Source organism: Falco biarmicus, chromosome 6 (assembly GCF_023638135.1).
Source record: "Falco biarmicus isolate bFalBia1 chromosome 6, bFalBia1.pri, whole genome shotgun sequence".
In the NCBI taxonomy this organism is placed as follows: domain Eukaryota; kingdom Metazoa; phylum Chordata; class Aves; order Falconiformes; family Falconidae; genus Falco; species Falco biarmicus.
Genome location: NC_079293.1, coordinates 85,166,636 through 85,180,681, shown reverse-complemented (window position 1 = coordinate 85,180,681; position 14,046 = coordinate 85,166,636). Strand labels below are relative to the sequence as shown.

General features: G+C 40.3%; 1 protein-coding gene across 1 annotated transcript in view; it reads left to right on the top strand.

The window, feature by feature from the left end:
- PLD5 (phospholipase D family member 5) overlaps positions 1–14,046 on the top strand; it is a 192,955-nt gene that overhangs the window by 127,200 nt on the left and 51,709 nt on the right. The window contains 1 exon segment of the mRNA XM_056344682.1: positions 2,863–2,977. Within this exon segment, the coding sequence (XP_056200657.1) occupies positions 2,863–2,977 (115 nt within the window).

Here is a 14,046-nt window from a genome sequence, read left to right as displayed (position 1 = left end):
CCGTTCAGCTGGCAGCATGGCCTGTGGGAGACAGCCAGGTGGTCCATCAAGGATGCTGTGTTGGGCACATCAGGGCAGACTAAGATCAGGTAAAACTCAGGAAATCTGCCATGTTCTTTTTTGTCCAAGCTAAAATGAATACAGAAATTCCAGCCTTGTTTATCAAAGCTTTTGTAAATCATATGCAAATAAAATCTGGGGAAGGTAGAAGTGGCAATAATGTCCATAAACAATTTCTATGGGGAAAAAACAAACATAAAGAACCATCCCCTGAAACAATTAACTTTAACAGCTTCAGACATTAACTTTCTAAGTATTTCTTTAGCAGAACAGTTAATGCATTAATTCTTACTGATAATGCAAATCACTTTCCATCAAATTTATGAATGCTTTTTCCATGTTTATTTTTCTATGCTAGAGCTTTCTACTATGCTTCCAGTCAAAATTAGTTTTTACAGATAACCAGCAAAACCAGTGTGTGTCTGTCTTTCTACCTAGTAAATTAAATCAACACATGGAAACTGAGTAGCTGTTTCCATGTGTATATAAATATTTCATTAATTTATGTCATGCAAGCCTTTTAGTCCTTGATTTTCCCTGCTTACTTCTTGCAAAAATATAACTAATGAAAATCAAAACTGCTGATGTCTCCAGTCGGTGGACCCAGAAGAAGCGGGTCCAAAGGCTGCCTGAGCTCTGGCACATCGGGAGCCTGTCCCCCTGGGAGAGCTGGGGGACGGGGCAAGGCATGGGCTGGGAACTGGGCAGGCAACAGCACAGTGATTGCTTTTCCCGGATTCGGTTAGAGTTTAGCACTGTCAGTCAGCAGCAGGGGCAGGAGAGACCCTCCTGGGGGGGAGCATGGCACCTGGGAATATCGGTTAGTGCCTGCCTGCTCCCTAGGATCACGATGGAGCTGCTGCGTAACTCCATCTGCAGCATCTATCCCCTCCACACTGTTATCTCATGAATTCTTACCTCTGGTAACATCTGCCCCTCTTAAAAAAATCCCAACACAATCACTGATGTAAGAATTAAGGCTCCTTTTAGCATTGTGAGGAATGTGAGGGAAAACCACTCGTTGACTTGCACAGCAACTCAGTAAGGGCTTTTGGGGGTGTGAGTTAAATCATAGGTGTTATTTCTGACATATGGAACCACTTTGTCACCTCCAGAAACATTTGGAGCTTCAGGCAAAGCGTATTTTTGTTCTCCTGCTCAGTTAGCTGTTGTCTGATGCTTCTGTTATGGCACTAGCTTGACTAGGAACCCTGGGGCGAGCGGGGAGCTGTGCAGTGGATTTGAGCCAGCAAGAAGGGCAGATATCACAAAAGTAAAATATAAACAGTATATTAAAATTAAAAATAAAATAAAGTAAAAATTAAAAAATAAATATATTAAACAACAACAACAAAAAAGTAGTTCTGTGTTTCCTTTGCAGCCTCTGGCTGCTCTGTAATTTTGAGAAAGCAAGTTTTTAGGGGGCTGGGTATTCTTATTTTGCCACGTCTATTCAAAAGAAGTGGATGTTAAAAACCAGGTCTGTACTGTAGACAGGCTACTTTCTGTGACTGCTTAATGCTGACGGCCCAGCAAGGCTGGGAAGTGTCAGCCTGTGCAGGCAGTGACAGCAGAGGGTGGCTTTCCACCGGCTGCTGCTTCAGGGTTACGTGTGGGAGGAGGGCTGCTGCCTCAGGGTTTTTTAGTCCACGCTATGTCAGATTGCATCATCCCAAAATGCTTTTGCTTTCTCTGTTTTTTGTTGAACAGAAAGATCTTTCTAAGATTTTTAGAGTAAGTCTGTACAGAAAACTATCCGATGTGGTTCTGTGGGAAGCTTGAGCTTCTACCTGTTTTTAGTTAGTATGGCTGGTGCTTTTTGGTTGTAGCTGTGCCTTGGGGCCAGCTTTGTATTAAACCAAGAGTGAACTGGGTGGGTAGGGCAGGCACTTTGTCAGCTGTCTAAAACCCAAAGTTTTTGTGTGTTCAGCTGCTAGCTGTGGTGTCTGCTGGAGTAAGCCAGGATGGCAGCGAGGAAATAACCTCTAACTGCGGTTGTAGTAACACAGCACAGTGGCGATACACTGGATATTTTATGCTGGACATTGTGTAGTTAGATGCTTCTAAGCATTTTTCATGAAGTTATTGAATCTAAAACTTACGCGATCAGGAGATCTACTTTTTCTTTATTTCTTGGATATAGAAACATGGTGATTTGAAGTGTTGTTTTTCATGTGAAACAAATGTCTTGATTTCTGTTTTAACATGCATCTAGCTTAGTCTGACAATTCCTTTTTTTGTTCTTTGTTAGAAATAAGGTATAAATAGTGAAGTTATAACAGTGTAAGTAGAAGCATATGAAATACATGTTGATCATTTTTTTCTTTCCTGGTATAGCTCATCTAAAGATGAGCACACAACCCCTTGAAAATATGTTATACTATGGTTAGAACCACTTACATAAAAATAATTCAATACAGAAGAACTGTAATAAACTCTTTTCCTTGCCCTTTTTATTCTGATTTAACAGAATGCAATTATTTAGAAGAAAATTAATTTTTAAATATGTTTATACAGCATAAAAAATCTGGACACTTCATTCTCTGTGTGTCACCTCTTAGCAATAGTATCGCACAATCTGGGAAAAGGAGGAAGCAAGTTTGGCATTCAAAGCAGTATTTCTCCAAAAAAATGTTGTTTGAGTTGCTACCCTTTAGGGTAGACTTAACTATATCTAGGCAAGTATTTACTCAGCTGTTGTGCAATATGTTTTTGATTTAACATGTGTCTTTATTTTGTTGATATGCCGTTTGAGCAGTTCTGTGTCTTACAGCTTCTGCTGTCCTTTAATGTTCTTCCCAGGGTCAGCGCCTTTTTGAAAAATTGCTTGAACTGGCGTCCCGAAATATTGAGATAAAACTAGTGAGCGATATACTGCCCGTGGAATCCAAGGTATTAAACGACTTGAAAACAAAGGGTAAGACCAAGGTCTTTATGTTGTTATGCCATTGACTGCGATGTCATGTTCCTTGTAGTTAAAATGCAGGCTCAGCTGGGGTATGAGGTGCCCATTATCGGTTTAGCACTGTTACCCTGTAATCCTTCAGCTTTCTCTGGTTCATAGCAATCAAAAATCTGAAACTGTGTTACTGGAGTTGGTGTTTGCAGTTTGCAAGCACTTAAAAAGGCTATTAGGTAAATGTTTACATTCACTATAGCCACTTGAACAGTAAGGCAGCATGACCTGCGAAACTGCTATAATACCTTGTGGGACAAGATAGTTTCCTCTTTGAGCAGTAGCAAGATAAATTAATAAAAAAAACTTGTCTATGTTGCTGATGATTCTGAGGCACTACAAAATAGACCATCAGTCAGATTTAGCCAGCTGACAAGGTTTTCTCTGCTACCTGTATTTCTTAGGTCCCTGCTTTCCTAATCATTGTTTTGTGGCTTAAAATCTCTGTTCAAAGAGGGATTACAAACTGACACTACATCAATGAATTTGCTTTATATGAAACCGTCAACAAATAGCAAAGAGAGTTTAAGAAATGCTGGAAGAAATTAGACTCTCTTGGGAGTATTAGCCATCCTATACACAATTCTCCTGAATAATAATATGTTAATTATCTATAAAATCTGATAAATTATGATTCTAAGGGTAGGATACGTTTTTTACAGGGCAAAAAGAACCTATGTGTTTTGATGGTGATCACTTTTGACACAAATTACTATATGGAGCGCAAAGGGAGTTCTAAAAAATGAATGAAGGAAAGCAGTCACTTTGTGTAGCAGCACCCTAACACAGCATGCCTGTCTGTGGTATGGAAAAAAAACAAAACAACTCTTTTCCAACAATAGTCAGTCTTTGTTTGTTTAAATTCCTTGTCATCTCCTCACCAGGCAAGTAAAAGAACATTACTGATGGAAGAACTAGTCCCTTAAAGAGGTCATCTGTTAATTATATTTAAATGTGCTAACTACAGACACTTGTCGTTTCACAACACTGCCTGTTCCAGGGCTTTGGCTGTTTCTGGTATGTAACCAAAAGCGGTACAAATCCTTTGATAACCAGCAAGAGTGCATCAGCTTTGTCAGACACCTGTGAAGTGAGGAATTACCTTGTTCTCAGGTGTTGAAAAAGAAATAGGTATTTTAATATCAACGTCAGTGAAACTGCCTTTGAAAAAGTGATTTCTTTTCCCTGTGATTCTAATGTCCCAAACTCCCATGAGTCAGAAGACGGGAGAGGCAGGACCTGTACATTAATATTGATGTACCTGGCAATTTTTTATTTTTATATTTTAGCTATCGTTTATTGAGAATACCCAGTATGAAAACCTATCATTTTTCAAGAAAAGGTCAGCAAAAACTTTAGCTGGAAAAGGGAGCCATGTTTGTCATGAACTCTTCAGTGTATGTGGGAATCAATCTGACCTCAGAGCTTTTTGAACAAGGAAACAGAACATTGGCCTTTACAGTTTTACTAGCTTTAGTTAACCTTATGCCTTGTTCAGACTTTTAAGACAGGAAATTTTAGAGTGTTCAAATGAAGTAATGAATATATTTGAGTGCTCTGCGCTACAAAGGATTGGAGAAAGTTGCTTGTATGTAGTAATTGTGAGTTTTGCTGTCATCGTCTTTGAACCCTGTAATTGTAGATAACGTTGTGTACTGCTAGCCTTTTTCAACTATCAGTATTATAACTTCTTGATTTTATCACTCTGAGCTGTGGGGTTTTTCTTATTTCATGTTTTCATTTGGTTAATTCTACAAATTCTGATATTTTTGTTAGAATGTCTTGATTACGGCATGGTGATTGCCAGCTCTGTTGCAAGACTTTCACCTGCACTTAGGTTTGTCGTTTGGTTTTTATCTTTGGGAAAGCTAGGCATATCTTCAGTTGGTTCTGCATTCCTGCAAAGAGATAGGTTAGTTTTAACATTCAGTCAGATTTAGTTATCTGGATTTCATTTTGAAATGAGCAGATCTTGTGTGAACAACAGATTCATGCTATGTCCTGCTGGTGTCAAATAGAAGCTAACTGGTGAGCTGGCTTAAAAAAAAAAAAAAAAATCTACCCCAATTTCTATTAGTTCAATAATACTAATACATACAGTAAATGGAAGATGTATCTATATAAGCCTTTTTCATGTCTGCTGGAGAAAGCAAAAACACTGTTATGTACTACCATTATCTTAGCTGAGGACAAACATATTCAGCTTTGCTATGCTATCCTGGAAGATCTGTCTACTAAAATTATTAATCTCTTTGCTCATGAGGCATTGGCCACCTGCATCCTCAGAAATCAGTTAGGTTGACCCTTGAAAGGGAACTGTGCATCATCATTTGGACACGCATATTCATGAAGATAACTAATGTATTTTTTTTCCCCTGCAACTGCTCAGATTTGCCTTAGAAAGTATGCCATGCACCTTTTTTAATAGAAATGTCCCTCTTGCGGGAAAGAAGGCAGTGAGTACATCGATACCTCAGCTACCTTTGAAGCTTCTCAGGATGGAGAACCAGAATGCATTTGGCTGAACAGACCCAGACTCCTACTTGTGGTGTCTGAATCAGGCAGAGAGTCCAAGCACTACTCGGTGGTTCACCAGCTAGTAAACCGAGCTGACTGCTCCTAAACAGTGAATATGCTTGGAGCCTAGGCCATGGGCAGTAGCATGGAGAGAAGGCACGTACATAGCCTGTGGGTCTCTAGGAGTTTCATGCATTCCTGAGCCTGCCTTCACCTTGCTAGGTAAGCATAGGCTAGCCTCATCTTTCTGAGGCAGGTTGTATGCAACCTTGGGTGGTAGGCTGTCCATGAGAGACAGCTGCTATTGCATGGAGAAGGTGGAAGAACCTTGCCTTTCTTTTGAGCAGACTGGGTGATCAGAACCCTGGAGCTGTGCCCCTGTGCTGTGGGGGCTGGCTCCTGGGGCCTGGATGAGGGATAACTTGGGGGTCAGCCCCAGGATGGACCCGTTGATACGCTGCGCAGGAACCCGTAGGGATGCTGCCGTTCCTCAGCCCATGGTCACCTACCGCATGCTGCACCTTCAGGCAGCGTGCCCTTTCTGACTTCAGTAGCCCAGGTAAAAGTCTTGTTCTGGACACGGTGGTATGGATTTATATGCGGTTGCTTGAAGAACTATACTTGGTCATCCATATTGTCTCATGCAGTGGGTTGGTTTGGTACTAGGAATACAGCACTGCTGCATCTCAGCACAGATGTTGAGACTATTTCTGCCAGCCAGATTATTCTAGCACATCTTCCATTTTTCTAGACAGGCATGCATGGATCCCCCTTGCCTCTTCTCCCCATTTCTGAAGTACTGTAGAAAGCAGCTTTGATAGACCTTTTCCAACCCAGGGGTGCATCCTAGAGAACTCCTTACACATCCTTCCTCTCCAGCAGCCGTCCCTGCTGATTAACAGAGGAGAAAGTTGAAATGACTTCAGATTTGAGCCGATGGGGTAAGATAAAGCATAACTTATGTGGACAGGAGAGCAGGACTGAACTGATGTACAGTAAAATAAAATCAGTGATTTACAACTGCGTTGCTTGTACAGATACCTGCGCTAGCTGTGAACCTGCAGGCTTTCACCACTGCTAGGCCTTTTTTTGTCATGTCTTTGCTACCCTGACTCACTTGGGCTAGCTGTAAAACAGGGTAGCTTGGTTACAGAAGCAGTTTAGCAGCTGCAGCGGAAACATGGGCTGATTTACTGCGCTAACACATGGCACATCTAGAGCTGTGGTGGCAGGAGCCTCCAAGTGCTGAGATAATGTACATTTGCTAATAATTGCTGCACTGTGGGAGTGTTATTTAGTTGCAAGATGAAGCATGCAGAAATGAGGAAATACCAGTCCCAGAATGTATATTTATTATAGACTTTAATTACATTATCAGCTTCTATATTTTGCATAGAATACCTGGCTGGTACTTGCTATAATCTTACCACATTAATCAGAACTTTTCCCCTTGAATTGAATGAGAATACATCAAACATTTAATGCCTAAGGCGGATGATGCTCATTCAGGAGATATTATTTCTGCTGGTAGTGGCTAGAACCCTTTTTTTGTCTTCATATTTAATGTATGTCTCCAGGCTTTCTTTATTGCACATCTGCCAGATCCTGCACTGAATGCAGAATGATTAATTTCTTCATAGGCTTTTCCCTGCCGCTTCTCACTGTGGTTTGTGAGTGCTCCACAAATACAGTGTTAATTAATTACTTTTTACAACATCGCTGTTAGATGAGGTCGCTTGCTGCTTCTGTTTCCAAGGGGAAACTAGCAATTATTAATGGCAGCACAGGTACCAGAAACCAGGTCTGACCATTTGTTTTCTGTAGTTGTAATTAAAAAATGTATAGGAGTATCAACTACATGTAAGTTGTCCCAGCACATTGTCAAAATTATTACTAAACAGGCTGTAAACAGTGATTTTATTTTTGTAGGACCTTTTATAATACACGGTCCTAGGCTGTGAAGTCTTGCTTCTCTGTAGTTAATGGTACAGCTGTATTTTGCTATCACACGTGTATACAAAAACTATGCATATATGTATATGACTCTCTTGTGAAAGGTCTGCCTGTAGGCAAAATGTGGCTCACTGTGTCAACAAACATGTTCTTCTTTATCCTCACTGTGCTGTGACAGTAGCTTATTAATGCTTGTTTTCAAGGCTATTGTTTTAGCCTTTTCTCAGCTGTGGTTCAGTCTACTAGATTGAAACACTTCTTAGAACCCTCCCACTCCTTGCACGTAATTATGTACCAGCCTTTGTTCCTCAGTAACGTTTGAATAGCATTGTCTCCAATTAGCAGATTGTTGTATCATTTCTTACGTGTACAGAATCTAAATCCCTTACTAATTATGATTTTATTTTAGCTGACAGTGTTAATGCTGTCATGCCAATGGATTTCCCTTTCTTCAAATGGCATTGCTTTGTGCCTTCTCTACTCGCTTTTTTCCCCCAATACTGCCTTTTCATGAATCATTTTTCATTTATTTGCAAGGAAGGCTTTTTGTTTTGTCAATGCTGGCTGAAGTAGATATGAAAAGAGGAGTCTGTCTGTGTCATAATGTGATTTTTTTACGAAATAAATCAGCTAGCTCAACGAATAGCTAATGAATGTTAGTAATGAAACCGGAAAATATGATAAAGTCGTTGTGCTAGGGCAGGATCTAATCACTATATCACAGGTGCAGCTGTTCCTCACTGAGCAGTCTGGGCACATTTGCCCAGGATTTACACTCTCTCTTAACTTGACACAACCAAACCAGAGAAACTAAGAAGTTATATTATTGCAGGGAGACAGAGAAATGAGTAGGAAGCGGACCTCTAGCAGCTTTTTGTGCTTTTATTTGTACACTTTAGTTTGCAACTGGTAGCAGATACCTTTCCATGACAAATTACATCAGATTGTATCTGGGCAGCTGCATGATCTCAGCCTCTCCTTTGCCGTCCCTGCCTCCTTCCTTGCACCAGCGATGATGTGGTAAAACAGTTCAGGGGGCTGATTTGGTTACAGACTGGGGGGTTTTGAGTTTGGTTTTTTTTCCCGCTGGCTTAGGTGTAGTTTGCATTAGATTTCTGAATTACTCAGTGTGTGGTTTCACAGACATAAATGCTGAGTACAACACAGAGATAGAATGAAGCTGGGGTTGGCAAGGGAGGTAGGACCGACCACTGGAACCTGGTTTAGATAGGCTTCATCTGCCATGGCACCAGAAAGCTCAGGATTCGTGTAATGCCTAGGGAATTTTAGTGGTTTGGGGTTTTCCTGTACTTCTGTTTTAATGACAGTATTGTATGATGGACAGCAACAGTAAATATAATTTATATATCAGTTGAAAGGTGTTAAGTCCCATATTCTCTCTGCTGCTGTTGGCTGGTACACGTAAGTTGCTGCATAGTTTCAGAGCTGTGATGCTTGTGGCACATGAGTTGTTCTTACCTTTGGCCACAGTCATGTTCCCTTTCCCCATCTAAATGTGGAGGAGAGGGAAGATGATGTCATATTTTTAACATATTATAGAAGAACTGAAAATCTTGTGTTATGCCATAGAAAAAGTGGAAATCACCTGGGAACATCAGTGCAATGTCTCCTTATCAAACAAGCTGTAAGTTAAGCACTTTTTTTTTTTAACTTAGACAATTTGTGTACTGCAAAACCTAAACCCTAGGGATGTGGAGTTCACCATTTGGGAGAACCTGCCGTTTTCTGTGAAAAAGATAAAGCTATAGGAGTAAGAGAGAACAAGGTTAAATTTCTCTGGGCCTAAAAGACTTTTGTGTTGTGGGCAGCCTGGGGTTTTGTGAAAGCCATTGGAAGGGTAAACCACGATGATACTGATTTACATTCAGCCCAGAATATTGAGGTTCAGTATTAGAGAAAATGTTCCAAATATGGGGACAGTGGGCTGTGAGCAGATTATGAAAGAGCTCTCACTGGTAATTCTAACAAGAAAGTAAATGAGACGCTGAGAGGAGTGGCCTCGTGAGTATTTATCTCTGGTGTATGGGGAAGGTCTAGATTGGTTTCAAAGCTGGTTTTAATAGTTTCATAATGATTTGGAAGGAGAACATAAACTTACGTGTTTAGTGCTTTCATCTCAACATAAGAAAGAAATAATTTTTTTCCAGTAAGAATAATCATGGACTGGCACAACCTCCCAGGGATGTGGTAGAGTCCCTGTCGCTGGAGGTGTTCAAGATGTGACTGCACAGGGTGCTAGATAATTTCATAGAGGCTCCCTTTCCCACTAAAGATTCAGCCAGATGACCTTCTGAGGATGCTTCTAATGGGCTTTTCTATGATTGAAAGTAGGCCTTTAATTCCTCTTCATGTGAAGATAATGTCAAGAATTGAAGTAAAAACACTGCAAAGACTAAGAAGAAAATAGACTCCATTTATACAGTGGGAAGCTGGAATCCCAAAGGTGGGTCTTGAAGAGATTTGTGCCTCTCCAGATGGCCAGTTTTTGTACAATGAACCGCACAAATAACATCTTCTGATGCATGCTCCATAGGAGTGCAAGGAGTGCTCTTGATAGCTGAAGTTCAGTTGATCATTTTATGTAAGGCATTACATGGATTTGTTGCTCCATTGTTTGCTTCATCAGCCTTTCCTAGGCTGGATTCTGCATGACCCCGTGAGAGGGAAGGGTGTTGAAGATAGGATAAGTTCCTGCTCTTCTAAAATTCAGCACTACCAAAAATAGACTAATTTTCCCCTATGCTTTTTCAGGAACAAGTAAGCAGAATCCTTTGTGAGGACCAGTAGACAAAGGGGTGAGAGTCTTCTTGAAGGAAGCAAGTAGTTTGGATCTGAGTTTCAGAGAATTAAACAAAGGTGGATGTGAATGGAGGAGGAGAAATCCCTTCTTCCATTCCTTTCAGATTTTAAGTGTTGATATTTTTCTAAAACTCTGCCTAAGCCTTACCTTAAAATATGACAGTGTTCAAAAGGCAGCTAATGAAAATTGTACTGGTGAGGCTTTTGACACCTGATTTAAAATTCATTTCTAAATTTTGATTTAATATGAATCAGACCTTGTTCCTTTTTTATTATTATTTTATATTCCTTGGGTACCCACAGCAGAGTAGATCCGTGATTTGATTTAGATTTTATTAGTTACTGCTGGAGAGTGTTTCCTGGTATTTTCTTAATGGCTTTCAGCCGGTGACAAGCAATCTTAAAGCCAGTGCCAAGATGAAAGACCTCATTATGATCTCTACATCTTAGAACTGCATAATAACTTTGACAGGGTTCTGCATAATGAGAAATGCCAAGCAGAATTTCCAAAACTAGTCACATCCCATCTTGAAAGAAAGATGCAGGTGCCAGTTTTGCATCAGAGATTCAAGCATTTGAGTATCTACCTAACATCTGGGCAACACTAACAGGCAGGAACTCGTGCTTGGCTGGTTTGGGGTAAGCATATTTCTGCTTAGGCACCTAAACTCTTTTACCTCAGTTTATGTTACTACGTGTGCACACATCCGCTAATGTCTTGATAGCAAGGAAGCGTTCAGCTTTGGGTTTATGCCCAAATTGAGTGAGAAGACATGTGCCATGTTTCTCACTTGTTTCAGCTGGGGAGTTAGATGCTGCAGTATAAGGTAAGCCATCTCCACCCTATGAATCGTGGCTGAGAGGAGCAGGTGGGTGGCTTTTTTGTTACATCTTAAACACCCGTATAGGTACACGGAATGTCTTTGACACAGAACATCTGCCTGAGCTGCAGAAGATCAGGTTAAAAATCCCGCTCTGTCTGAAGGTTTCTAAATTGTTAACTGTAAAGAAGAGCTGTCTACCTTACCAGGCACCTGACAGAAAGCAAATTGTTCAAGCTAGTATTGAAAATCTTAAACTTGGTAAACCAGTGTTTGCAATCACAAAGAATTGGGAAGTGCAGAGGGTATTCTGTAGTGGCACTTCTTCGGTCCCTCCTATTCGAGCTCTAACAGTGTGCAGAAAATCTAATCTCCATCTGCATTTAAAGATGACTCTGGTAGTCACACATTCATTTGGGATGGAAGAAACCTGGCTTCCAGTCCCTGCTCTGCTTCTGCTTCTTCTACTGTCCCTAGATATATTTTGAAAGAAATATTTTGCCCTTATTTGTGAAAGAATTATTTTAAGCTTCCAACTGTAGGACAGGATTTTGAAATTTTATTGGAGAATCAGTCCTTCTGTGCAATTCCAAATGAGTGGCTGGAGTAGAAAACATACCTGGTGTAAACATTTAGGCATTGCCTGCTACCTAGTTCAGATGTCCTTTAGCTTAGAAAAAAGAAAAAAAAAAAAGCTGCTGATAGTCTAGTTTTTATTATAGGTTCTGTAGGAAACTAGATGGCTAATCTGGAAATAAAACTTGCACTGGACATACAAATATACTAAAATTAGGCATCGTAATCAATCACAATGTGAAACAGCTTATTTTCTCTTATGTAGATGAAGCTCACCAACTTTAAGAACATTTAAGCGTGGCCTGCCTTACCGAGTTCTCTAGCATGAGATAATTAGCAGTATGAGGCTGCCGCATCTGCAACCAATAGAGACAAAAAATCCTCACTATAATTTAAATTCTGAAGGCAACCAGGACCTTGGGTTGTACTGGCTTGTTTTGCAAAGATGGAGAGGGGGGAAAAAGGTTCACTTAAGCCAAAAACTGTGCCCATCCGAGCCAGATATGCAAGCAATAAATTCTAATTCTAAGCTCTACAGCATCTGTGTGTGTAGATTTTATTTAGAAATGAATACTTTTTCTGAGAGGAATGGCTGTGTTCCCAGGGACAGTACCCTCCCATTGATAATGTGTACTTTGCATTTTAAAATCAGGCACATGCTTTCCAGTATTTGTAGTCATTGTTTCAAAGGCCCATAGGTAAATAATATTATTTTTTTCCTTGATGACTTAAGGCTATGTATATTGTCAGGTACTTTTAAGATGATAGGTGTTTAGTAGAAACAATAACTTAATCCTTCTGCCTTGAAATTTGTAATTGAAAAGGCCTTTATGGTAGATTGATCAGTATTTTAGTACATAATTTCAGTTTGCAAATGTCCTTGCTCATGAGTCTGTTATTAATGTGTGTATATTCATGGATTTGGCAGAAACGGGCACTTTTATATTTCATAAGCTCCAGCACAACTATGAGTGTTGGTAATCCAACCATCTTGTGAACAGCCAAATTGCTTTTGTCTGGTAGTAACTAGTTAGGTCCAATGCGGCAGCTTCGTAGCACAGGGATCATCTCCAATTCTTGCTTGATAGTTTACATGCTGGAATGGATTCTTCTTGTGTGGCAGTAGCTGGTTTGAGTCGCTGACACTTTTTCATACAGAGGAACCAATAATAGATGGCATTAGCAGAAATTAGTTGTGACATTTTTAAAACATAGTGAATAGCATGCAAGTTCCTACCTACAGTTACTGGAGGAGCTGGTAAGAGCTGCCAGGGCCATCTGAGCTCAGGAAACATTTGTTAGGTAGCTGTGCTCCCTTTGAAGAAATTTTGGCACCCCGTGCTTTCTCTTGTATGCAAAAGCACCAATGCTGTCCCATCCTGAAAAGAGATGAAGGCTGATGGCCCTACGGAGAGGTCCAAAGAAAGCAGGTTAATTTATTGTTGGTGAAGTTTGTCTTGTCCATTCATGTGGTTCCCACATGTTTCATGTCCAGTGGAAGCCTGACTGTCTTCCTAGAACCATGCCTTGGTCAGTCACAGCAGTCTTGCTTGTATGACTTGGTATATTTTTGATTGCTACTGTTTGCAACCAGGTTTCAGCCTTCCTGGTGATGGTGAGTCTTTGTTCTCTCACCTTGTTCAAGTCTTTCATGTCGTCTGGACTGAAATGCAACTACAAACCTGGAAGCTCTGAGAAGACCATCATCTGAAGTGACATGACACCGACGCTTGGATCTCTACAGTTGTATACATGTTTTTGCATCCTTCTAACTTCTTTGCTGCTTAGCTCAATCCATGTAACACTTCTGCTTCAAACCTGCAATTAAAGGATCGTGTGCTCAAAGTTATATAAGAAGTTGTCAAAAGCATCTAAAGGCGTTAACAAATGTCCAAACCAAGCTGACCCTGTTTCACTGACACCATTTGCTTTTCATTTGATGAATACTTTGGAAAGGCTACTCAACTGTGCCTGCCCTTGGGTTGGCACATAGAGCACAATTGTACCATAAAGTAAACCCATGTGATCAAATCTTGCCAGTTTATTCAGCGTTAGTTACCAAGCTTTAGCTTTGTAACAAAGAGGTGCCACCGTCATGCTAACACTGGTCTTTCTGGTAATCTATATTGATTTTCAAATTAACCTTAGGCTTCTACAGCACTTTGGTGTATTACCGATTTTTCACTTAGCCTAATGGTTGGAAAGTAAATTCCATTAAGCTTGTCCTAAAGTAATTCAGCTGGAAGAAAATTTCCCAGAATATCTCTATGCTACTCTCCATCATTTCCATCTCTTATTGCGTATCCTTGTAGAATGATTGTCTCTAATGCTCACACCTGAGAA